The sequence below is a fragment of the Amia ocellicauda genome, chromosome 8 (genome assembly GCF_036373705.1).
Source record: "Amia ocellicauda isolate fAmiCal2 chromosome 8, fAmiCal2.hap1, whole genome shotgun sequence".
In the NCBI taxonomy this organism is placed as follows: Eukaryota; Metazoa; Chordata; class Actinopteri; order Amiiformes; family Amiidae; genus Amia; species Amia ocellicauda.
In genome coordinates, this window is record NC_089857.1 from 32,678,493 (window position 1) to 32,704,520 (window position 26,028).

General features: G+C 36.3%; 1 protein-coding gene across 1 annotated transcript; it reads left to right on the top strand.

Moving 5' to 3' along the window:
• The first annotated feature begins 30 nt into the window (after positions 1-30).
• Positions 31-25,173, top strand: rasef (RAS and EF-hand domain containing). The gene is made up of 17 exons (XM_066711096.1): positions 31-827; positions 4,587-4,733; positions 5,736-5,826; positions 7,537-7,632; positions 8,332-8,409; positions 8,535-8,650; positions 9,373-9,441; positions 9,866-9,950; positions 11,399-11,460; positions 12,034-12,268; positions 12,677-12,811; positions 19,865-20,012; positions 20,666-20,747; positions 21,371-21,485; positions 21,668-21,787; positions 21,952-22,028; positions 22,919-25,173. Exons 1-17 carry the CDS (start codon positions 508-510, stop codon positions 23,025-23,027), a joined length of 2,085 nt encoding a protein of 694 aa, XP_066567193.1. The 5' UTR covers positions 31-507; the 3' UTR covers positions 23,028-25,173.
• Positions 25,174-26,028: the final 855 nt, after the last annotated feature.

A 26,028-nucleotide genomic window follows, 5' to 3' on the forward strand; every position in this document is an offset into this window, starting at 1 on the left:
TATGTATTTAACCAGTGTTAATTGAAAGGTCTTGTTCTATATTCATGCGATTAATTGTATTAAATGGCTGTGTGCCCAGCCAGTGTTTGTTCTTTCCTCCTGTTATATAAAAGTTTTACAGGCAAGAAAAAGAGCAAAACCAGGTTAGTCCCGCGTCAGCAAAACGCACTCCTCCCATTTGGAAAAGTAGGAAAAAAACAATTACCTTCGTGCAAGGTGAGCCTGAACTAGGGATAGTAAAGCTGGGGAAGAACACCTGGAAAAGCATGCATAACTGGACTGTTTTGAAGCCTTCAATATCATTTACATTTATCTTTCATTTGTTGTAAACGTTTTTTTCTTCTTCTTCACATGCATATGTTGCCACTTTAAACGGAGATTATCTGCTTGCATCTGGCGTTTGGGATATAGAAAAGACTTTTAATGAATATGACACATGTATGTTTTCATCTAAGGGAGAAGAAAAGTCCCTTCAGTTAAACATTGGCTTCTCGCTTTTCTTCCCCGATGGAGGAAGAAGAGGATCTGGACACACTGCGCTTTCTGTTTCACGCCTGTGATCTCAATAATTCGGGGCGAATTGAAAAAGAGGAGTTTTTCACCGTTTGCTCAGAGCTGCACGTCCAGGCGGCTGAGATAGAGACCATCTTCACAAAGCTGGACGTGGACAGGGACGGGTCCATTAACTTTGAGGAGTTTACTAACGGGTTTCAAGGAGTATCCGACCTCATCTCCCTCCGAGGGATGGAGAGCGAAAACGGGGACTTTCGCCAGGCTTGGGAGCAGTTTCACCACAGACTCGGGGAGCAGGCGAAATTCATCCCAAGGTGAAATATCTGCTAGACTTTCATCACTGCCTACTTTTATACTTTATTCACATATTTCTCAAACTCGTTTAACATGAACTTGGAATATGTATCTTAAAAGCACAATACTTTACAATACTTGTGTCTGTCTTGTGGTTACATTATGAACAGGTTTATGTTAAGTAGATATGTTTTGCTTCCGAGGAACTTGTTGGACAACCATAAGCCTTTTTTCCAGTTAGTTGAATTCATTTACCTTTAGTTATAGGTCCCTGTAACAGGGCACAGAAGACACAGTTTTAATAATAATAATAAAAAAAAAAACGATGATGAGGCTGAGTAAGATTTGACAATCTTATAATATGTTTGCATATTTAATTTCCATAATAAAAAATATGGTGAATCCATTCAATCTTTATAGCTTTAGCAAAATATCTACAATGTGTAGACTTATTCAAAAAGTAAATAGTTCAGTTACCACAGTAAAGGAAAACCGGACGCTTTGAGAGGATTATTGTCCTAAAACAAGTGCACATTATCCTGAGGAAGGCCATACAGCTTTTATAATTGTATTTTAAGTGTAGTTCTTATTCAAGCAATACATTCAGATTTTGAATAAGCTGTTGTTTTTGTTTGTGAAAATAAATCTAACGATGACAGCAGTTAACTAGGCACTTAGATGTAATATTTCCTACTTTTTTCAGTACAACCCTTTCTGTCAGGAGCAAAGCCATGAGATTCCTTCACCACATGGAAAAAAGCTTATCTTTTATCAACATAAGAGGTTTATAATTCTTCAGGTTAATTTTAGTTAGTCCTGTTCCTGAGCATATCTTTGTCATGTACGTCAAACATGTTGTTCAAATAATAATGATAAGCATTAGGATTAGGAGTAAATTTCAATGCATGCTTGTATTGGTATTTGAACTCACCAATGCTGGGTAGAAAGTTACAGATTGCAAGGATACAGCCTAGGCAGTGAGTCAAAATAAAAAAAAAAATATTTATTTTTTTAGAAGAAACAATGTTTTGTCACAATTAATCCAAGACCAAACACATGCCTGTCTAGTCTACTGACACAATGCTAATGGAGTTGCATATCTTGGTCCATTTTCTTTAGGGTTGATTTGGGATGGAAAAGTGATGATTTAAAACGTAAACTTAACCAGTTGTATGCTTGCTACTGTTCATGAAAAAAAGACATTCAGAAGTATGCTAGTTGACAAACGTGTGCAATCATTTATTTGCATTTGTTAATTAGACAATGCTGAGTGAAACCTTGAAATACATTATACACGTTATTGGAATTGAGGCACCATGTACATGAATACAAGCAATTTGGATGCTAAGTTTTCTGACCCACAGAATGGTTATTTGAGGATTCAGAAAACCCATTCAATCAACCCATTCTTTAGTTTTGGAATTAAACGTGGTCATGGTCAAGCTCCAACAGATGAGGTTTTGGTATCGAAAGGTTTGGTTAGTAGTCCAATCATCTTTGAATTAATGAAAAGTCACACACATTCTTTATTAATTACAAAGATTAATTATGAGAAAATGGTTTGGCTCTAGTTCAGGGTATATTTATGATGTTTTATTATGTATTATTGTGTTGGAAAAATTGAAGAATCCTAGGAGTACTTTCTGCATTTAATATGGTGTCCCCAAAAACACAGATGTTAGTGTTATCTGCCCATCCTGAATTTACAGTACCTTCCTGGGAAACATTGGTGTTTCTGTTTAACTGCATTCCAAATCCTGTTGCAAATGTCCGGCCTTGTTCTGGATGCTGGAATTGCCTTGTTTGATGTGAGATGGAATTACCCTGGATCTCTATTAGTGTCTTTTTCTGTGTTTTCCCCCCCATTGCTTTTACAAATACAAAAATGCAGTTGTTCAGTCTCTGCCAAGCTTTTTATGGGTCTGTGCAGGCTTATGTCATCATTGCACTAGTTAGGCATTGATCATACATTCTTTAAATGCTTTTTTAACTCATAAGAGTCAAATATAGAGGTCCAATCCTGCCTTTGCCCGTCTCTGATCAGGGGTTCCTGTAGAGCATTGGCACAGCACCTCCTGAAGAAGGGGGTTGTAGCACTGAACCAAGATTAATGATTGGGGTGAGAAATTGAGAAAATAGTAACAATTATGGTTATTTAACATAGCATGAAGGAAAATATCATGCTTTATGAATACATCCCACTAACTCGTGCATACAATTTTTGTTTAATTTGGTTTCGTGTTGGCAGAATATGTTTGGATAAGATCTATAATTTATCCAGTGAATGGTCTGATAGGTCAAATATATTAGCTATATAACTGTTAATTACTTTTTAACACAAAGGCAGTCATGAGAAGAGCTAATCAAATACAAATACAAAATGTACAATATTCCACTAAGTGCTTAGCTTTTGAGTATTTACAAATATATAGTTCTCTGCATGTTGCTTCTTTTATAATAAAATCAACATGACCACAATTTGTCACACAAATAGGTGGTCGTTTTACTACAAATACAAAATGTTTTCATCCCACCTGTGATCTCCCACAAAGTTAAATGTTTAGGACTGAAATTAGGAGGAGCTTGCAGGGAATAATGGGTGTCTGGAACAAACTACCCAGGAGTGTAGCTGAAGCTGACTTGAAGTTCCTTCAAGAAAGTGCTGGATGGATTTGTTGTATAGTTTTTGCTTATACAAAGTAAATGAGCAAGATTGGATTAATAGGTTTTTCTTGTTATAACATTGCAACATAAATTAATTTTAGCAGTATGTTTGTATAGCTTTGTGTGAGCAACTCGAGAGTGAAAATGCAGTGAAATTGCTAGGCAGGAAGTTCAGGTGGCATATGCTTTGAGAGTGCTGTTTTCATTACACAAGGAGTAGCTACCAGCCCTTTCTGTATTGTTGCCCTTCTATTTCAGATAATTTCTATTGCTTATGTTTTTTTAGGGATTTCATGTGCTGTACAGTTATTCATTCACTTCCACTCATTGACAATGCAATCTGCACTGCTCAATCAGGGCTGTAGTTCATAGAATAATGCTGTCTCACTGATAGTTATGGATTTTTATTTGCCACATACATGAGGAAGTAGCACCCAAGTGTGGTTTCATCTCTAGTGTGGTTGGGCATAAGGGTTGTAGATGTCGGTTGGGTTAGGTAGTAATTGGCTACTCCATCTCTAAAATGGGAAAAACAAGTGGTGATTGTATGACTTAACAGAAGCTTAACAGAAACTTGCGTAACTGTGAACAATTATGAATCCATTTTCCCTTTTGCATATTTACTCTTGTTTTAACTTTCACATTTGTTTTCAATGAATCAGCTGACTAGTATGTCCATGTAAGAAAACCAGTTTGGGTGATAGTTGTATTCTATGCTTGACTGCATTTGAAATGCAGATGTTTACATTGAACTTTTAAATATTTGTATTAGGTTGCCCCAATTCTGCCAATTGTATTCGATGATTGAAAGATGGAAATGCACTCCTATTTATACAGAAACATTGCAATACCCCCCTTTGCTTCCATTTTTATTCATACACTAATGCAAAAAACAATGTTGTTCTGTTCTGAACATTGCATTTTTCTCTAAGCATTGCACTGAATTGACACCTTCAGCATGATTTTTTATTTTTACATTGTGAAATTAATTTACATACTCTAAAAAAACAAACAGTTGAGCTTCCCTGACCTGCAATTCATACACATTATTTTATTTTTTTCCAAAATAAAAATGGAAAGAGACAGTCTTTTCATGTATGTTTATTTATTTACAGAGCGGAACAAGTGGCCACCTTGTACCAGAATATCAACCTCACCGAGCCCAGAATGGTGCCTCAGTATGAACGAGTCATAATGAACTTTGTTCGAGAAATCAAGCTTCAGAATTCGGAGATGGAGAACCTAGCGCTGGCTGTGAAAAGGTAAGCCATGTGGATGTTAAAATTGCTTAACATTCAGATTCTTTGTCCATAATTCCTTTTAATTGTATTAATTTCTTTACAGAGAATGGTGATTTCTAGCTAAATGCAAATTCAATGCCTTCCCCTTTTTTTGGTGCAGGTTCCCAACATGTCAGTTTTATCATCAGTGAATTAGGTTACATGTTAATTGCTATCCATACATAGGCATAGGTTTAGTGGGGGACGGGGGTACATGTCCCCCCCAATGTTGAGAGAATGTTAAATTGTCCCACCCAGAATGTTAAGTTGTCTTAATAGAATATATTCATATTGACAGCGTCCCCTCCAATTCTGAAACTAAACCTGGCCCCTTTATCCATACATTTCTTTAGTGTATAATGTATGGATAGCAAAAGATCATCATGCACGACATACAGCATCTCAGAAGACAACAGAAGTGCTCAAAATTCAGTTAATTGTGTTAAACCAATCATTAAAATAATCTAGAAAACAAAATATATTTAATTATTATTATTCAAGACTACTGCTAGCTGCCAAACCAGTCAAGGCCCTTTTCTAACTCATATAGAGAGCTTCTTCATCCAACTAGGACAGCTTGAGTCCTCCGTTGATTACCCTTGAAACAGGATTTTATCGGACCAAATCTGAGGGAACAGCTTAGCAATGCTTGTTTTACCCTTGTGACAGACATCTGGTTGTCACAAGACAGAGCACCACATTGACAGGGAAACACCATTTGTGTGTTGTTTATTTCTTCTGAATTTTCAGTAGTTTTATGTTTTTACACGTTTAAAAGTAATTAAGCCTACTTAAATATGCTTGGTTTTACTTTTTTATACCATGAAAGTTGGTTTGGTCGCTGCTATGTTTTTTGATGTCGTGAAATGCCCATTGACCAAAACAAGTATAATCCTTGGTATAACACAATTCTACCTCTGTAATCACAACATGCTACTATATAACCAGTGATGTAAAAGCTATACTTTTTCACCCAAACCCCAGAGCTCAGGATAAAGCAGCAATGCAGCTCAGTGAAATGGAGGAAGAGATGGATCAGCGAATACAAGCAACAGAAAACAACATTAGACAACAAGTACGTATCAGACTGAAGGATTTGTTTCCTTTCGCTTAGCTTTTTATGAATCAAGCATCCTGATATTCTGAAAATGAATCTCTACCTGTTTGCACATTGTATACTTTATTTGCAGTGGGATGTCATCCTGCATAAATGTACAAATAGTCCTTATTGGTTTTGGTATCACGATACAGAAGTCTGTTACAAAACAACAGTTAACTAAGGACTTTTTGTATACTGTGTATTTATTTATGTTTGTGTTTAACGATTTACTTTCTAGGCCTAGTAACGGTTGTCCAGGACTGGTTTAAGCGTGGCTTCTGTCTTGCCATTGACATTTGCATATTTGTTTTGAAACAGTTGCTTGTTTCCTGCAATACAGCACATAAGCAAACACATCTACACACACTCATGTCACCAGTGCATTGAGGGTGGAGTGTCCCAGTGTCTTATGCAGCTGACACCCATTTTAAAAACCTGTCAGTTTGCTAAAGGTCACATGAATGCTTGGTGTCTACTTAAGTAGGCTATGTTTTTCTGTTTGGTTTATTTTTTAAATAACTGCGTAACAATAGACACTAGATAAGAAATAGAGACAAATATGTAATCTCACTTGTATCATGTACTGTGCCCTTTATAAATATTTATTTAATTATTCATTGGCGGGAAAGTTATAAAGATGTTTTCAAGAGGTGGTATAAACCTATCAATAAAATTATGATTTTAAAATTGGATCTCCAAATGATTGGATAAGATGCAGTGGTTTATCAAATATGTGCACTCTGGATGTGCATTTACACCTGTCAGACTCTATTTAAGGAGTCTCCCAAAATGTGCTCTTTCTGAAAGTACCAAATGTACCATAGCATATAACATTTTGACCTCTAGTGCAGGTGCAACTATTCATCTGTTTAGAAAGACATTGTTATTATTATTATATAGTGAAGCTAATGGGCCGTTTTATATGGGTTACCCCCTGTACATTTTTCCTGTAGTAGACTTCTGGCTTCTCAGTGGAAAGAATTACATAATAATTAATTTTAGCCTAAGCTACTCATTTAAGTGTACTTCACCTGTTTCTTGGCTAACGTTCAAGGTTTTGCATGAAACTGATAAAAGTAATGCCTGCAAGCACAGAAAGTAACGTTTGTATTCAGTACATTCTGTGTTGACCTAAATGTTTCTGGATTGCAAACAAAGTTGTTCTGAAATAGTAGCAGTGTAAGGGAAAGTGAAATACAATCAGTTATAATAGCAGACAAGTTGCGTTATGTTGCAGCAGAGTTTCCACATGGTATTCAAAAGAAATTAAACAGGCCACTTAATTTATATTTTTAAGAGGCAGAAAGTTGATACATGATACATTTCATATAAACCCTTTGCGTGGAGTTTATTAAGAGGCCCCAATTTGATTTTAGAAATTATATTGCCACCAGCCTCTTAGTTTGTCACTTTTGAAAGTCCTACATTAATCTCCTTCATAGATTTCTTAAGCCAGTCTATTAAAGAACAGTTTCTTGTGTACATAGAAAATGTTTTGCTGGTTAGGAATACTTGACATATATTGTCTGTCAGATGAAGACATTCTTCAACAGGCATATGTGACCAGATTGCTTAGACAATTATTACAATGTTTTAGGTATAGAAGGTTCTTTAAAAGCTCATTGTCTGTGAATACTGTGAATCTCAACACTCTAGAGAGTAATTGGCTTATTTTGTGTTTTACAGGAAAACAAAAAAGCTGAAGCTGCGCTGTATGACCTCAAAAGTCAGTATGAATCCGAGGTCTGTGAATTACAGATGAAAATCCAGAAGATGAAATTGGTAATTTACGGGATTCATTTTACTAATGCAGACGTTAGTAATTGAAAGTATGCATAAAAGTGTAGACTATACTAGTCTTTTTTTAGACCTTTATTTACCTGTACACTTAAATAATTTTTAGAGCTGCCATTTACTATATTAACAGCCTTTAGTATGTTTGTTTCTTGTGGCATATTCTATTGAAAATGTGTGACGGGAATTACATCGCGTAACAGAATCGATTGTTATTATTATTATTGTTATTATTGTTCTAGCAGGGGGCATCATTTATTTCATTAAATTAATTAGCTATCTAGTTTATTTGATAGCAGGATTCTTAATCCAACTCTGGTATTATTAGCTTTCAGAAAGAAAATTATAAACTATGAAGTGCTCTGTCTTAAATAGTGAATTTAATTTAGATTCAACATTTTAGTTTAAAAGGTCTCTCGTTTATTATGGTCATTAATATGCATAAAGAAAGTAAGAACATTGAGAGGGGGTAGGCCTATGGAAAATGTTTAAGTTTAGGAAAGTCACATTATTCATAAATAATACATAAATGAGTAAAATCTGAAATAATTATTTGTTGTATGTTGTATGTATGTTGTATGTTAGTGTATCTCTGTAATTAAACATCTAAAGACAATACATGAGCTGAATTATGCATTCCGACTACAGAATTTAGGGTCAGCAATCAAGATACTCTTTGTCTTTCAGATAGAAGAACAATACAAAAATATCAATCTTAAGGATGAGGTTGTGGGATTAAAAAGAAAAATAAATGAGCTGACATTGGTAAGTGGTTGATGTTTATTCCCCGATAATGTTTAAAAATGTTCAGATTTACAAAAAACAAAAACAAGAAACAAAACATTACTGTAGGAAATAGTTTTGAGATATAATATGGGTCTCTCTTGTAGGAGAATCAGCGACTGAAGAAGGATCTGCTTCAGTCTCAAACTAATATTGCAACCCTCCAAAGTGAACTGGATTCTTTGAAAAGTGTTTTCACAGATCAGAGTATGAACTTTGAAAGGTGAGAGAACAGCTTGCATTAATTACCATGCTAAATTTAATGATAGCCATTGAAGTACATTGAAAGCATTTAACAATTTAAGTTTGAGATTCAGATTTTGAATTTATGTTGAACTTGAACTTTAAATTAGTTTCGGATCACGCTGCACAGCAACTTTACTGTTCTTCAGTAGCCCTTTCTGTGATGATAGCAACTATTTACACACATAATCTGGATATGGATATGAGTTTATGTTCCATCTGTGTGTGTGATTTCTGGTTTCATACAGTGCTGTTTGTATGGCTCCGGGGCCAATGTGATCAGAATGTACCACACAGTGAGACATACACAGCTGTTTTTTTATTACAGCACGTTTAGATATGCTTCTGAAGAAACTGAAAGCCTCTCTATCAGTTTCATAATGTTTGTTAAGCACTCTAGCTGTAGTGAGAGAGTGAGTGTAAGAAATCCCTTTGGCTTGTTTTCTATCACTTACTAAGTGAGGAAGGTGGTAACAGGATATCCTGAAATGACTCCGCTGAGCCTGACATTTAGATTACGGGTGTCACAGCAGTTCTTCTTTCAGGACTTAATTACTTGGCAGTAAACTCCTGTAATCAAAATTCAAGCTCTCCATGCACTAATCTGTTTCAAAAGTTCAGATTTTCTTATTATTATTGTTATTAAATATAGGTTAAAAATAATGTTTTTCTTTACTGATAGCCTTTTTACAATCTTTTCAGGGATGAAGACTTTATCAGAGAATACAGCGATGAAAGGGATAATTTAGCTCGGCAAATCGAGATGCTGCAGTAAGTTTAAAACCATCTGTGAAGATAAGGCTTTCAGATTTACTGAGCTCTGTTCTTTTATTTTGTTATTTGTCTTTGCTAATGTTGCAATAATGATAAGTATATAAGTATGTAAGAGTATATACAAATATAGGGTGTGTCTATGTTCTGAAGATTAGTTGGTTATAGACCCATACAACATTTTTTCACATACTTTTCTAAGCTGTTTATTACTGCAGACTTCTATTTTAGGCTTTGTGACTTTTGTAGTAACATAATTTAGACACCTAATTTTTTATCTCACTGTAGATACTAATTAGAAAACAATTGCACTAATGAAAACCTGATAATGGAAAGAAATATGAAAAATGTAATGTAAATCCTAATTTAGTTCAATTATTTCATTTTGATGAATACCTGAAATGTTATTTCTTAATGTTTAAAGGTCCGCTAATAGGAAGCTCCATGACAGTAATGATGGGCTAAGAAGTGCACTGGAACAGAGTTTCAGCAAATACAATAAAAGCTTAGTAAGTATCAACGGATTTATTTGTATTTTGTATTTTTGTACAGTATCTTGTCAAGGAAGACATCAAACACGCCTTCTCTAGTGACAACTCTGCATGTTTTATAGGGATATATTATTAAGCATCAACAGTTAACCACCTTAACATTGTTCCTTATTTTTAATGTATTTGTCACCCACTCTTCGTTCTGCCAGCTGTGCCAGTGGGGTTTCCTTTTAAATAACTGCCTTTGAGGCTCAGCAGCCACCTAGGCTCTGTGGATATCCCCCAGTTGAGACAGAGAGATTCCAGGGACAAACAATTATCACTGTGTTTAAGCACATTAGTGAATCAATGTGTAATTCCTAATACAGCAGCCATTGCTCTAGTGTAGATCAAAATGGACAAAGAGGTGCTTCATCACTTTTGGGCACTGAGGATTTGCTATTTTATTTGCAATTTCTCAGAGAACTTTCTACTTGAAACTGTAGCATACTTCTCTTTCTGAAACATTTTGCGACTTCTTCTTTGCTTGATTAGGTTCCAGCAGCTGACATGACGCTAATCACTATATCACATGAGCATATATATAGAAAATTATCACATTTTGTCTCCCATAAGACCCATTTGTGGGTCATGCGTTAAACATATGATGAGAGTCAGGGAGCGTATTGGATGCATTTCTATAATAACCACAAGGATGTTAAATTGATGTTTGTTTACGATGTTGGGCTGGCCCAACTATGGCATCTATTCAACATTGTCTGGTGATATGACAAAGCCACCATGTGGGGCTTGTGGAAGACCATATAGGATGTCCAAATGGTCCTATAATTCTTGATTAGTGGCAGATATTGCAGATATGAGCACAGGGTGCAGGTGTGGCCATGGGTTTTGGTGATCAATGTGAACACAGCATAACACAGCATGCCACAGCCTGCACTTGATGATAGGTTTCAGTTACTGTAATATAATATAGTGGTTGGGCAATTATCGAAATACCTGTATGTGTTGGATGTGTAGCCTTGTTTAATTAATTATACAGTGCTGTTGATCCTTTATCCTGTCTAGGTGTTGCTGCATAGAACATGGGGCCATGGTCCTAGCTTATCTAGCTCATATTTGTTGTGTTTATGTCACCTGATTATCTGTTGATTTTTATAATATAATATATATATTCTATTTATGTAATTTCCAAATAAAGCAAAACAAAAACAACCAGGCATAAAGAGGCTACAAAATAAAACAAAAACATTGATTTTGTATTGTTTATGGATACAGTCAAATATATAATGCCAATGCTTCCATGTATTTCTCTTGGATAACTGGATGGATTTAAAGAAAATATTCTTTACTTTTTAGGTTTGTAAACATGAACACAAAATAAGCATACGTTTTAAACTGGACATATATAAAGCAAAGGTTTTTGTCTTTCTCCTGATTGATTTAAAATGTTAATGTTGATATTCCAGCGTTTGCCCAACACGTCCCCAGGAAGTACAATTTCAAGATCCAGATCTCCATTTTTTGACAGGTGAGACATGGCTGGTATCTACTTTTTTATTAAATATTGAGGAATTAGGAAGTATAAAACATAATGTGAATTTAGACATTAATTTAAACCCTTCTATATAGTAATATTGTTTCCTTTAATTGGTTAAATGTTAATAATAGAGAACCCAACATGATGTACAACATTAAGTAATTCATAGTAGCTTTCTATAGGAACTTAGTGCAGAATTAAATAATTGTATGTAGGTGGATTGTGGGAGAAAAGGAGACTGAGATGCATTAATACAGGGAATTTTGAAGTGCAGTTACATAAACAAATAATCATAGAGCGCAGTTTGAATTCAGTTGATTACATTTTGCAGTTTAAAAAAAAAAGCATAAATCATTGGGGCTTTTACCAATTGTTTTGAGAGAGAAGGTAAGTTGTAAGTATTTTACAATAACTGTAATTAACGTGTACTCATTAGTAATTCCTTTAACAACATGGAAAATCAGGTTCATAATTTATGCCTTGACAAATTTCAGAACAGTTTCCTGGAAAGTGTGTCATGTTCTTATTGGAGTCTTCCCTTGGTGTTGTCTTGAACCGTCTCAGGTCTTCTCACTCTTCCTACATGGATGAGGACTGTGACTCCCTGGCCATGTGCGACCCCATGCGCAGGGTGAGCTGCGAGGTGGAGAGCCTGGCGGAGAGCTGCTTCGACAGTGGCCTCTCCACCCTCAGAGACTCCAATGACTGCGACTCGGAGGCCGAGACCCGGCTTCAAAAGGCCTTCCAAAGGTCACAGGAGATGGCAGAGAGCCTGGGGGGAGACGCTTCTGACACAGATGTATGATGCTCACCCTCTGAAGTGTGACCTTTACTGCTCATTTATGCATAAAGCAGGTTGATCTTTCCCAGGAAGGACAACCACCGAATGCTCTTCTTTTGGGATTGATCTTTAGTAGGAGCTCGAAGTCTAGCTTTATAGAACCATTGGGCTCGAAACGGATAAAATTATACATGTGTTCCAGTGCTTCTAGCATAAATGTATAATTACTGAAGACACATTTCAACTGTACATTTGTCTAATGCATCCCAGTTGCAACTCTGTGTTTGATGTAGTTTGTTCATTGGTTCAGTTTATGCTGCATGATTAGACACACAGACGTTTCTTGCTTCATACGTGCACAGAGAGAAGAAAAATAGGATTGTCTTGAAATGAAATGGAACTAAACAGCTTAATTTCCATTGATAGGTGCCAGAGATCCGAGATGAGGTGGTCTGTGGTTCTGACAGCGGCTCAGTATTAGACTGGAAACCGTCAAATCCGGTCAGCAGGAGCAGTTCAGGAGCCTCAACTCGCAGATGTATTTCTGCAATTTCTCCACAGGTACAGCATCCCATATTAACTTGAATTGTGAAAAATGTCTGGCAGGCTTTCATAGTGGTGCAGTCTTGTGAGAAGTGTGGCAAGTCTTTGAATGCTTAAAAGAAGATGTAGAAAAATATAACAAGGTGTTCACTTTTCACTGTTCCAAATGTATGAATCAAATATTAGCTTGTTTCACAGATTAACCAGCATCTTTTTAATACCAGTTTCACACAGTACCACTTTTGTCGGGAACTACATTTATTGTGATTCATTTTTGTCACTTAATTATCTAGCAGTGCCCACCAACTGACTGAAGGCCCTAAAACATCATGGTGCAAGTCTTTAGTGTGTGTAATCCATACAGTTCAGTCAGAAGTAGTGTTAGAAAGCAGATCCACCTCCAAGATTCAGAAAAAAAAATGCAAGATCTGAGGGGCAGGTGTTTAAAAGGTTGTAATAGGTTCTAGTTCATTTTTCATACATGTGGTTCTGTGTAGTCTATATGGTCTGCTTTATTTTTTTAAAGGATTTGAAATGGGGGATTCCACAGCAAATTAGGATAACTACTAGGGCATTATTATGATGATTATTATTAACATTATTATTATTGTGACACTCTTGTATTACAGTTGGTTCGGAAATGGTGATATACTTCTGTGTTTGTGTTTCGCTCAAAAAAAAATAGTATCAATCCCATTAGGTTTAATTGCTCTTTGAAAGAGAATCAACAATTGAATGCCTCGGAGGAGACTGGAAAAAGCAGTTCAGTGATCACAGGTTGACTAGCAACTCACTTTGGACGCTACCTGCAGGCCAACTCAAGAGCAGACTAACCTGTCTGACTGGAAATGCTTCAGGGTCAATTGACACACCAGCCTAACGCTCCAAGTTGTAAATAGTAATATAGCCAGTTTAGGCCAAGTATTAGTGTTGATGTCTATTATCTAAATTAAAGTTACATTCAGAGAATAACATTTACAACCAACAGCCAACAAGTGTATGGGAACTCAACTTTTATTTTCTGATAGAGTATGGTATGGTTGTTGGTATTTTTCAAAATATGAATTAACTTTATTTCATCACTTTAACAGTTGGTAAAAAAAAAAAAAAAAAAAAAAAAAAACACTGACAGTTTCTTTACCCTTCCCTACCCCCCAATAGCCCCTCTAACCCCATCCCACCCTCTTCGACCCACCCTCCCCTACTGCCCTTCCCTACCCATCCAAAACCGTCCGTGCCCAGGAGACAGACAGCCATACAAACAACCAACAGAGTAATCAAAAAATCAACAGGTGGACAATTAGACAGACAAACAGACAGACAGCCCGATGACACGTCAACAAACTAAGATATAAACATAAAATTGTGCACGTATAGGAGACCAGTAGAGATGTATCAGTAATGTCCAAGCATAATAAAGAAGGGAAAAAAAGAGGAAACACACACACACACACACAAGAATAAATGAATAAATAAATAAATAATAATACATAAAAAAGTTTTTAACAGACTGTTTGGGGTTGTGTGTGTGTGTGTACATGAAGCTTTAGTTACAGTGGAAATGGAAAAATTGTATGTAGCCTAGATTCTGATGACGTTTCATATCACAAAGGTGTGACTAGTGATTTTTGGAATTAAATATTATAATAATAATAAGTCACATGCTTCTTTATTCTCCTAATAACTGCTACGAAGTACTTTTTTTTTTTTTTTTTAAGATCAATTTATTTATTGAAGGAAAAAAGTTATCCAACACCAACTGGCCCTGTGTGAAAATTTGAAGCAGTATCTCAAATGCACAATCTCGTGGCCCGTATGGTGGGCCAAGCCCTGCCCATAGTGCCCGGGGCGGGGGGGATGTTTCTCGTGGCCCGCGTGGTGAGCCAAGCCCTGCCCATAGTGCCTGGCCTGGGGGGGTTGTACAGTTGGGCGTCTGTTGCCGGTGCCTGTACGATGGTGGGGATGATTATATCTGGTGCCCTTCATTCCCCTCTGCAGCCACAAGTTGATGTGCCTGGTTGGTGCAGTGTTGAGCTGGCTGTTGGACATCGTGTTGGGTGCAGCGTTGAGCTGGCTGTTGGATGTCGTGTTGGGCACTGTGTTGAGCTGGCTGTTGGATGTCGTGTTGGGCACTGTGTTGAGCTGGCTGTTAGACGTCGTGTTGGGTGCAGCGTTGAGCTGGCTGTTGGATGTCGTGTTGGGCACTGTGTTGAGCTGGCTGTTGGACGTCGTGTTGGGGGCTGCCTTGAGCTGGCTGTTGGATGTCGTGCTGGGGGCTGTGTTGGTATTAACTCAACTATAGCAGACCTCCATGTCCTGGGCACAAGACATGACATATGTGCTGGGGAGGAACTCGCCTAGATGTGTCAAGGTGACAAATGGATGGTTCTGGACTTGGATAGGGGTAATCCTGTCATCTGGGTCCGTCTTCAGCATCCTCTTCAGCAGATCGATGAACTGCAGCCGGTCTGTCAATTCTGCCAGCAAGTCATTCCCTTCCAGATCCATTGGCATATGGAGCAGCGCCATGTCATCAAAACTACTGGACATGTACAGCCGCTGCTCCTTTGACTGGATCCCAGTCTCTCCCTCATGCTCCTCTGGCATCTTCAGTCTCCACAGAGAGTCGGCCGAGTCTCTCTTAAAGAACTCTCTTGTCTTCTTCCCGGCACTGAGCAGGTTCTCCGCAGGCAAACCCTGCATCTCAACAATGTAGCGGATTTGATCGTACACCGATGCCCCAGGGTACAGAGGCCACCCCAGAAACAGCCCCGCAATGATGCAGCCCAGCGACCACATATCGATGGCTTGATTGTAGGGCAGGCCAAGGATGATCTCTGGAGCCCTGAAATATGCGGCCTGCATGCAGGCAGAGCACACTGCCTCTGAGACATGGATGGCCAGGCCGAAGTGGATCAGCTTGACTCGGAGGGGCTGCATAAGTCCACCAGCATAATGTTGTCAGGCTTGAGGTCGGTGTGGATCATCTCCAAACTCTCCAGCTTCCTCAGGGAAGTGGCGACCTGCTGCAGGATGGGCCTGATGTGCTTGAGGGGCAGGGGCCCGAAGCTGAGGACGTCGTACAGGTTCTGATCCAGCATCTCGAACACCAGGCACAAGTGGCCCTTGTACCTGAAGTACTCGTAAGCCCGGACGAGGTTGTATTGGTCGGGGCTCTCTCTGCTCTCAGGCCCTGCTCCTCATAGGCATGTTTGCTCTTCAGGATCTTGATGGCCACTGCCACACCCCTCCCCCCACCCACAACTTTATTGTTAATTTCATCACTTTAACAGTTAGTAAAAAAAAAAAAAAAAGAAAGAAAAAAGTAAACCTAGGATATGAACATAAAATTGTTCGCTTATAGGAGACCAGTTGAGATATATCACTCATGTCCAAGCATAATAAAGAAAAAAAAAGAGGGAACACAAACACCCAAAAATGAATGAATAAATAAAAATAATAATAAATTAAACAGACTGTTTGGGGTTGTGTGTGTGTGTGTGTGTGTGCATGAAGCATTAGTTACAATGGTAAATGGAAAAAAATTAGAAATTGTGCCCAAGTTTCAGTAAATCTGTTTTCTTGGTTATTGTTGGTGGTTATGTTTTTTCCTGTTTAATAAAATCTGTTAACGGGTTTAGCCATTGTGTGATGCTAAGTTTGTGTCTGCTTTTCCAGTTCAGCAGTATCGCTTCTTGGCAATAGTTAACGCTATGAGAACTTGAGTTGGGTTTTGTTCAGGGAGGTTGAGTGTGGTCAGGTCTCCGAGTAGACGTGGATGGAGAGAGCGGGATGCTGCAGCATGAAGGCATGAATGTAATTGTCAGGGGTGTTCTGTGTACAGTGTGAACAAGTATCAGACCCTATGAAACCCATTCTAAACATTTTGTGCTGGGTAATGTGCGTTCTGTGAATGACTTTGAATTGTATCAGTTGTGTGAGGGTGTTATTACTCATTGTAAATATATTCTTGCAGATTTGTCATTTTTGGATAAGAGATTATATAATTTTGATAATGATTTCTTGGAGAGGGTTAATTTGTCGATTGTTTCCATGAAAGGGGGGGTTGTAGATTGTTATTGATTATTTACATTTTTTATTTGATAGCATTTTTTTATTGGAGATATTGGAGATATTGTTCTTTACCGATACCAAACTTCTGTTCCAAATCATTGAATGTGAGGAGGTTATTATTTTCAAATATATGATGTAAATGTGTGATACCTTTCCTTTTCCAAATGCTGAAGACTGTTGGCATTTTATTAATCAGGAAGTCAGGATTAGACCATATTGGGGGTGCAAGTTGCAGGGTGTCATGGTAGAATTTGTGATTTTGTTCAATTTACACCAAGCTGTCAGGGTTGTGAAGATTGCAGTGTTCTTAAAGCAGTTATGACATTTAACAGTTGGGCTTATGAAAGGTAAGTCATTAATTGAAATTTCATTGGATACAAACTGTTCAATTTCTATCCACGGATTGATCTGTTTATTTGAGTACAGCCATTTTGTAATATATTGTAGTTGGTTAGCCAGGTAGTAATGATAACAATTCGGTGCATCTAGACCTCCTTGTAGCTTACTTTTATGTAGTGTGGTTAACTTAATCTGAGGTTTTTTATTCTTCCAGTAAAATGTAGTAATTATTGAATCTAAATTTTGGAACCAATTGTTTGTGGGTTGTACTGGGACCAGAATTTGGTATTTTTCAAAATACGAATTAATTTGTTGACATTGTAGTGTTGGTATGTTAGTCGATTTGGCAAACCACAATATCATGTTGTTGTTTTTTTTAATATATGGCATCTGGACAGTCTTTGGTCCGGGAAGACATACTTCATGGAGAGCAATGAAGCAGAAATAGGGTGGTTAAGGATGTGGAAAAATAATGACTTTTAATTACTTTTCATAGTCATAATTACTGAATTAAATACCTGGATCAAAGTGTGTCAGAATTATAATAAGACAGAAAAGGAAAGAGGAGCAACAAACACATTAATACATACACAGCCAGCTATTGCTATTTATTTTGTATTCGCTGTAACTCGAGCGCACAGTTATGTTTCCAAATGTAGAGCAGCAGTCTGAGTGTGGTTTGGAGAGGAAAAGTCAATCGTTTAGAAGTAGATTGTGTCAATTAGCAAGCTAGATAGGTCTTATACATTTTGTATTTCGCTGTTGTGACCGGAAAACATTGCCACAAGGATGCTAATGTTAAGGCATTTTCATTGCAGCTCACATTGTTAAACTGTCAATTGAATGAAAATGTATAAAAAATTTAAAAGAAAAACATATTGTTCAGTCAATTACAGCTGTAATTGCAAAATATTCCTTTTTAAAACAAATAGTCACAACCCTTATAGTTAATTTGAAATTGTGACAATAAAAAGTCGTGATAATGTTGGGACAATAATACAAGAGTCTGACATGAGGTGCGTGAGAGTTGACAGGTCTGCTGTTATTATGCTATTTCCATACGTCTTCTGATGTTTATTTACATAGATATTTATTTAACAAAGTTGTTGTGTTAGATAAGTATTCATCTGTTGCATCAATTACAACGTATTAATTTATGGGGAAACGATTTGTGATAGAGACATGCATGTTTTGCTGCGTAGCGGAGATGCTGCTGAAGAGAAACGTGCAGCTTGTTTATAATATTGCGTCTTTGCTGGCGTGCATGGTACTGACCAATGGAAAGGATGTCACTGTCTGTCATCATTCCTAGAGATTATATATTTTTACCCAACCACAGAGCGTGACTATGAATATCTAGCCAAACCAATGAAATCCTTTTAATGACTTGCAGAAACCCAGAGAAGGGAGTAGCACTGAAGAGGAAGAGTAGTATGAAGAGCAATAATGTGCCACCATATAACACCGCTGCTCATGTGTTAGTTTAGTGTGTTTATACAGATCCCCATTAGGTGCCATGTTATTGCATATGTGATTGATTAATTTGAAGACAATGCTCCTGTACACGGTCTCTACTAGCAAGTGTCATAATTCAATAGAATGCAATGTTTTGATCAAATACCATATAACGCCTGCAAGTAGAAACTGTGTGGGAGCATGTTTTTTCAATCCAGATCCTTTTCCGTCATACACATCTGTCTAGTCTATGCAGGTGTGCAAATAGCTTTTGTTATGGTGATTGATTAATTACCTGAATAAATGCCATGTTTTAACATGTTCACCACACATTTACGCACCCTCATGCATTTCTGGTGATGTTTGCCTTTGGCTGGTAAAAATACCAAGTGGCTGGTAAGTTTTTTCCTTCTACCAGACACGGTGGATAGTGGCTAAAAAAGTTAATTTTATCTCCTGGTTACATTCCATAATAATTGCACCATGCAAGCCCATCAACACTCATACACATATTTTTTTCTAGTTTCACAAAAATATCTTCATTCTGCATTCTCTGTCTTCACAGTAAATCAGAAGATAATAATCACTGTGCTTGCACTCTTTACATTTGTACTCTTTAGATAATCCAAAATGCAGACCTGTGTGCATGTCCCCGATAGTTAACACTCAAAACAGAAGGATAGGTGTAAACACAACACAAGAACACATTTCAAGGCAAGAATGAAAAAAGGCCTTATAAAACATACAAGCAGATGAAACAAGAAGTCAATGTATAAATGAAGTCAGCTTTATATAAAAATGTTTCTGGTTGGCAAAATAACATCATGCTTAATATTTTGTCACCCTAGAACAACTATACAAGGCTCTGTGGGTTTTGATTAGTAATGAATACTTTTTAATTAGAAAAAAATCCCTTTCATCAACTGATTAAAGAAGACACATTTGACATTCAACTGAAACACCATGGGTTATTGTCATGACTAATATGTTTTGACTTGTTCCTGGTACTACTGGACTGCCTCTAAATACAGGATGTGCATAATGTTATTCTTAACCATTATATTTGCCCCTCTTGGAGCAGTACTTATACATGAATTACATGGCAAATAGAAGATTTTAACCATATGAGTCAGGCTTTTCATTAAATTAGTTTTGATATGTATTCATGATTACTTATTGTTATGTTGTATTTTATTTTATCAGGCAGACAAAGCTGACAGTGACTTCAAATATCCAAATTCGGATAAAGCATACAAGATAGTCTTAGCCGGAGACGCAGCGGTCGGCAAGTCCAGTTTTCTACTGCGGCTTTGCAAAAATGAGTTCCGAGGAAACACCAGTGCCACACTAGGTATGTATGGTAAAATAAAATAAATAAATACATAAATTAACTACATGTTATATTTTTGGTTCAAAAATAAAGAACACCCTTTTAAAAAGCTGTCAACACATATGTTCTATCCAAATTATAAGATTAATAATATGTGCATGTCCTGCATAGACTCGGAGACCTGAACTGGTGAGACATACTAAATAGAATTATATATTGTGATACCTAATGTCAGTTTTCTTTTCCCCCCAAATGCTGACACAGAGCAGTAAAACATTTAAAATTAGCTTTATTTTTGATATTATCTCATATTTGGCCATTTTTCAAATATTGACCAAATAAAATACATAATATTTAAAAATGATCAGTATCATTTCAGAATTTGCCAACCTGTTTAAAATGTCATTAATCACTTATGAATAAAGAAACCGAGACCTTTTGGCTCAGGCCATAGTTTTTCTTTTTAACAGCCACAGTAGTCACTAGTATCTTGTGTATCAAGACCGATGTATTTGCTTATTTATAAATGATTTAATGTGCACTTCAGAAATGTTTTCAACATCTAAGCACACAGGGAAACCTGGAGATAAAGCGGCCATAAGACGTTTTATTATCTGAACCCTGTGAATGCTTCAGTATTTATGTTCTTTAAAATCTTCTTTTCTAACAATTAGGTGTTGACTTTCAAATGAAGACACTAGTTGTTGATGGAGAGCCTACAGTTCTGCAGCTTTGGGACACAGCTGGGCAGGAAAGGTAATTATCTTGATTTAGTCTGTATTAGAATATTCTGTCAATCATGAACGATGGAAATATAATACTAAAACTCAACCAAGCAAACCACTTCTTGGTGTTACGTTAGACACTAAGTTAGGTTCTAAATATTTACTGATATCAGTCGTAATAAAATTCACTATATAAATTACCTCCTACTCAGTGCTCCTTGGAAGGTGCCTCAGAATTGTATATCAAAAAACACTTTTCATATTCACTCCTTCTCCCTAGTCAGCACCCTTCCCTTCATTTTCTTGATATGAAGGCTAACATTAGAATAATGTACAATATGATTTCTCTGCAGTCTACATTACAATAGGATTTTGATTCATTTCAATGCAGTGCAGTAAGGTAATAAGGTATTGCCTTCTTCAGAAGAGCACTTTGTTTACCATTATTTACTTGATGAAAAAACAGCAATATATCTATGGCAAAATGTTTTATATAACATAAATGAAAAAATCAGAATATATGTCAATCTGTGATTTGCCAGTGAGGATCCTACAGATTTGGATGGGCAGTGATTGTTATTGTCTGTCTTTTCGTATATAATCACATTGATTCTGTTTGGTTTTGTTAAGGATTAAAATGTGGTCCTATTTCAGATTTCGAAGTATTGCCAAATCATATTTCAGACGGGCAGATGGAGTATTATTGTTATATGATGTCACTTGCGAGAGAAGCTTTCTCAATGTTCGAGAATGGGTGGACATGATTGAGGTATGTTACATGGGTCACATAGCCTCAGACAACCTCCTGGGTTTTCACTCACTTGTTTGTATAATAATACACAGTGTGTTATTAAATACTTTACCTCTTTTACATGTTTCATTTCTTCTTCTTTTGTTCTTTCCTCATTAAAATTTTTGGGCTTAAAGTTATTTTTCAATTTTATTTCTTAGGATGCCTCTCAAGGTGAGATCCCCATTATGCTTGTAGGAAATAAGGCAGACCTACGCAAACAAGCAACTGAGGAGGGAATAAAGTGTATTCCAACCAGCTATGGAGAAAAGCTAGCAATGGTGAGTTCCAACTTAAACTGGAATGATGTCTTTTAAACATGTATATGTTTGTAACAAGAAAATGTCTGTCAGGTTTACAGTTATTGTACATTAATTACTTTGTATAATGTGCTGTATAACGTGAGTCATGCATATTAATCACTTCCATTTCTTTTTGCATTCAGACATACAACTCTCTGTTTTGTGAAACAAGTGCTAAAGATGGTTCAAATATTATTGAAGCTGTGCTACATTTGGCCCGGTAAGTCATAGAAATGCTTTTTGTTTGTGAATTTAGTTCCTCCACACTACCTGCAGTACAAACAAGTCTGTTGTGTTTTTCAGTGGTAAAACATTACTGATTTAATCTATCAGTTACTACATGAAATGTTGTATTTGTAGTTTGTTGTAGCATTGATAGAAGAAGTAGTTACTTTATGCCGGAAATATGTGAGTTGGTTTTAGTGTCGATTTTAGATAAGATCAAAAGATTAACAATTTTATGTCTCTTGGCTGAATATTTATTTCTGGAAAATTCAGTTGTGATCTTGGAAATGTCTATATTGTAAAACAGGCAAGGGGCGTAAGACTATCTGTATTTTACCTTTGCTGGTGGTTACTCTAATTTATTTAATTATTTTTCCTTTATTCCTTCTATTCAACATATCATGCAATTAAGTTGGACAGGTTGATGCAAACATTGATTCTGTTATTCATAGCATTAGTAATAGTACAGTACAAGTAGTTCAATTAATGAACACCTACCTAGTTTAAGAACGAATCATTGGAATTTGCTTTTTGATTTTGAAAATGACGTTTCTTCTTCGTCACGAATGTTCCATTAAATACCATTGGTTTGTCACCTGATCAAATGCAATACCCATTCAATTATTAATTTTGTCACAAAGTATTATTTGAAATGCATCACTCACTGGAAGTAGTGTTTAACTTCAGGCAGACAACATCAACAGCGTTGTTTCTGCTTGGAACCACACGTAGTTTCTATAATATTTGCATTCTTAGTCATTGTTGGTACATTGGAGTTTGAAATTGGCGTATGGGTATGTAAGTGGAGCTTTGAGGTCATTTAGTAAAATAAACAGTCAGTTGTTATGTCAGTAAACCAATACAATTTGTTGTTCCATCTCCCAGCCAAGTGACAAAACAGAGTCGTGCTGACGGAGATCCGGAGTCTGTGGCAGCCCTCTCTTCAAACTATAACAAGAAACCAACAAATATGAAGACATGTTGCACAGTCTAAGGACTCCATTAGTGACTGCTTTTGAAGAAACGATTTTTTTTTTCATTTTCTTGTGACTGACTGGTAACCATCTCAAGAATAATGGAAGTACAAGAAGAACATTATCATCTTGGGTCTGGAGTTTTACATTCTCTATGGCTGGAATGATCAGTTCCAAAGGCTTTCCTTTGTTCTTGTTTGGATGTCCACTTTTAATATTAGGTTTATACTGTGTGAACTATATGTGGACTACATAGTAGCTGCAACTTTGGGAAACCCAAGAATGTACAGAGAAAAGTGTGGCACACAGAATGCTTATATAAATGAAGTGATTTGTCCATCACTCTGGCACCTATACCAAAAAATATTAGTTTTAACATGACATCTGAAAATGTGATCAACTGCTGCACAGTTAAGCTTTTTAATAGAATATCATTAAAAATAATAATTATAATGAAAAAGAAACCAAAAAACTACTCAATATTAGGACATTTAAACAAATATTTATGTTGTATATATTTTTTTTTCAACAATGTGACCTCCTGAATGTGAAATGCCTAGAGTGGTTGTCTCAACTTACAGAACACCTACAGTAATTCCTTTAAGATTTAATCCTAGGTAGTTTTCAATATGTCTTTTGATGCCATGAGGGTAGTGTTCAGATATGTTACACAAATAGGCGATATACTTTCTTTAAAAAAAAAAATTAGTAGTGAACTAGTTCAGTTGGGTTATTTGCATTTCCATTCGTTTTTTTCCTACTGGGCAATATTAAGTGCCGAAAGAAGGATCCCAGGAACTGCCCTTCCCAGTCCTAAACAAACACAGATCTGCGGTTAACCATCGGTCTCTTTCCTAACCATGATGACTCAGTAGATATTAAGGGACTGGAATGGACTTGGTAATGTGACGCCACGTGTTATGCTAGTAACAATGAAACAAACAAATACATAATTTTTAAAACAATTTTTGAAATGGTTACATAATACAGTATTTATCTGAACAACTCCAGCAGCTGACATTTCAAATCTTGGTTTAAAACAAAATTATATCAAGAAACATTAGCCCTGATCGTTAAAAGATTTAAAGATTTTATTATATTGTATTTTTTAATAAATATACTCAATACAAATATGCCTTTGTCCCATTGGTCCAGCCCATGCTTTGATTCATAGATTTCTGACACTCCTGTGTTTGTACCGTGCCATTGACCCTCATCTTAAATGTGGAACTTGAAATTGGCAAGCTAGGTGTATTATAAATATGAGTAAGGAATATGAGAATATTAACAAAGGCAAGTGTCTGTTTTATTATATGTCTTGCAGGAGTGGGAGTATTCATTCACATCCAGTGAGTTGCCTTTCAGTGTGGGATTTTTGCATCTCAATACCTGGCACAATAGCTTGTTTTGGAGTTTTCTGTACATCTACATTTCCTTGATATTATCTCCCTCTAGTGGTAAAAAAAGAAACACAAAATCAGAAAATGTAAATTTGCTACATGCTCTTCTGGTTTTAAGAACATTTCCTAATTCAATTTGTTTTACACATAATGATGGATAGCAACCTACAGTTTTTTAATTAAGCTACTTGTAAGGCTAAATAAACTATGTACCTTATACCGCACATGATTTAGTTAAAGAATTTCTGTTTACAGCTACATATTTTAAGTATATAGGTTTATTGTGGTAGTCATGTTTGGATTATATGTATGAAACATCCCCGGAGAAGAGATTTATGATTAATTTAATTCAGCAAAGTGTTTTCACCACAGAATACATGCACTTTGATATTTATTTTGTGAAATAACCATTTGTGTGCTTTACAAATGTCGTTTCAGCAGATTAAATGTTATTTTTTGTTACCTGCAAATAAGTATTATTGTTTTCATCTAATCTTGCAGGTGTTTTTTAAAGTTACTTAAACCTGAATATTGTGCAGTTGAACTGTTTCTTCCAATCAAGATGACAGTTTTTATGTAGTAAAAGAAGTGTACCAGTACTATAAATGTGTGCACCCTTTAACATGCATTGATAAGATTGTTTTTACATTCCTTGTTTAATAGTAACTTAAGTCTTTATTGCAGAATGCATATCTTTACAATTTCAGTTTCCTTTACACCGTCAAAGCTTTTTGTTTTTATAATTAAAACAAATTAAACAAGTGCATACTGGCGTTTCCCTACTGCAAATATATGATGTGAGATTTTCTTTCAGTGTTAAACTTAAGGTTATACATATCACGTAAAACAACTAACAGGGAGGACCAAGTCTAATCCGTTGCTAACCAGCACTTCACTTGGTGCACATCCCTACCCGTATCTTTTGATATCAAATGAACGAGTGAAGATTTGCAATTGAAAAGATATTATGATGGACAGGGTTGCAGCTCCAAACCCTTTGTTGAGATGAGGAAATCTTGGAGTAAAGCTTCTCTGAAGATTAATCCAGCCTTTGTTCCTAAACATGGTTTATCCTTTCATGTCAATCAGTACATCGAACTAGTAGATTTCTCACTGCCTCATGCTTCATTGGTGGGTGTTTTTCTCTATTAATTGTGTGCCGTAAGAGGATTGACATCATGTGAAGAAGAGTCTTAAACATGGAGATCAATACATCTCTCTTCAGTAATTTATTATGTTTATCTTTCCCAAATTTAATTTCCTTTTTAGTTCTTCACCCTCTCCATGTCTGCTCTTTCTTCTCCTAGTTTTAACATTGTGTCTCCATACTACTGCACAACTGATACAGCCCTGGATCAGGTTTAAAGTTGCCAGGAGTCCAACACTATAATTATAATTATTTGTATTTATTCAAATACTTTTGGCTTATGCAGGAATGTATGTTCCCCCAGACTGATCAAATGTATGAACTGTTTTACTATTAAGAGGTTATAAAACATTGTATATGTATATTTATAGACCAATCTGGAATGACCCCATAATCGCCACACTGGCCGAGCTTTGTAGTCGTGTTCACAGAGTACTTAGCCTTCAGTTTTGCTTATAAAAGATTACTTTTTAG

Excerpts from the sequence above, each read along its gene's own strand:
- rasef (XM_066711096.1), top strand. The coding sequence starts at position 508 with ATGGAGGAAGAAGAGGATCTGGACACACTGCGCTTTCTGTTTCACGCC. Across the intron at positions 12,812-19,864 it reads TTTCTGCAATTTCTCCACAG|GCAGACAAAGCTGACAGTGA; the intron begins GTACAGCATCCC and ends TTATTTTATCAG. Across the intron at positions 22,029-22,918 it reads GCTGTGCTACATTTGGCCCG|CCAAGTGACAAAACAGAGTC; the intron begins GTAAGTCATAGA and ends TCCATCTCCCAG.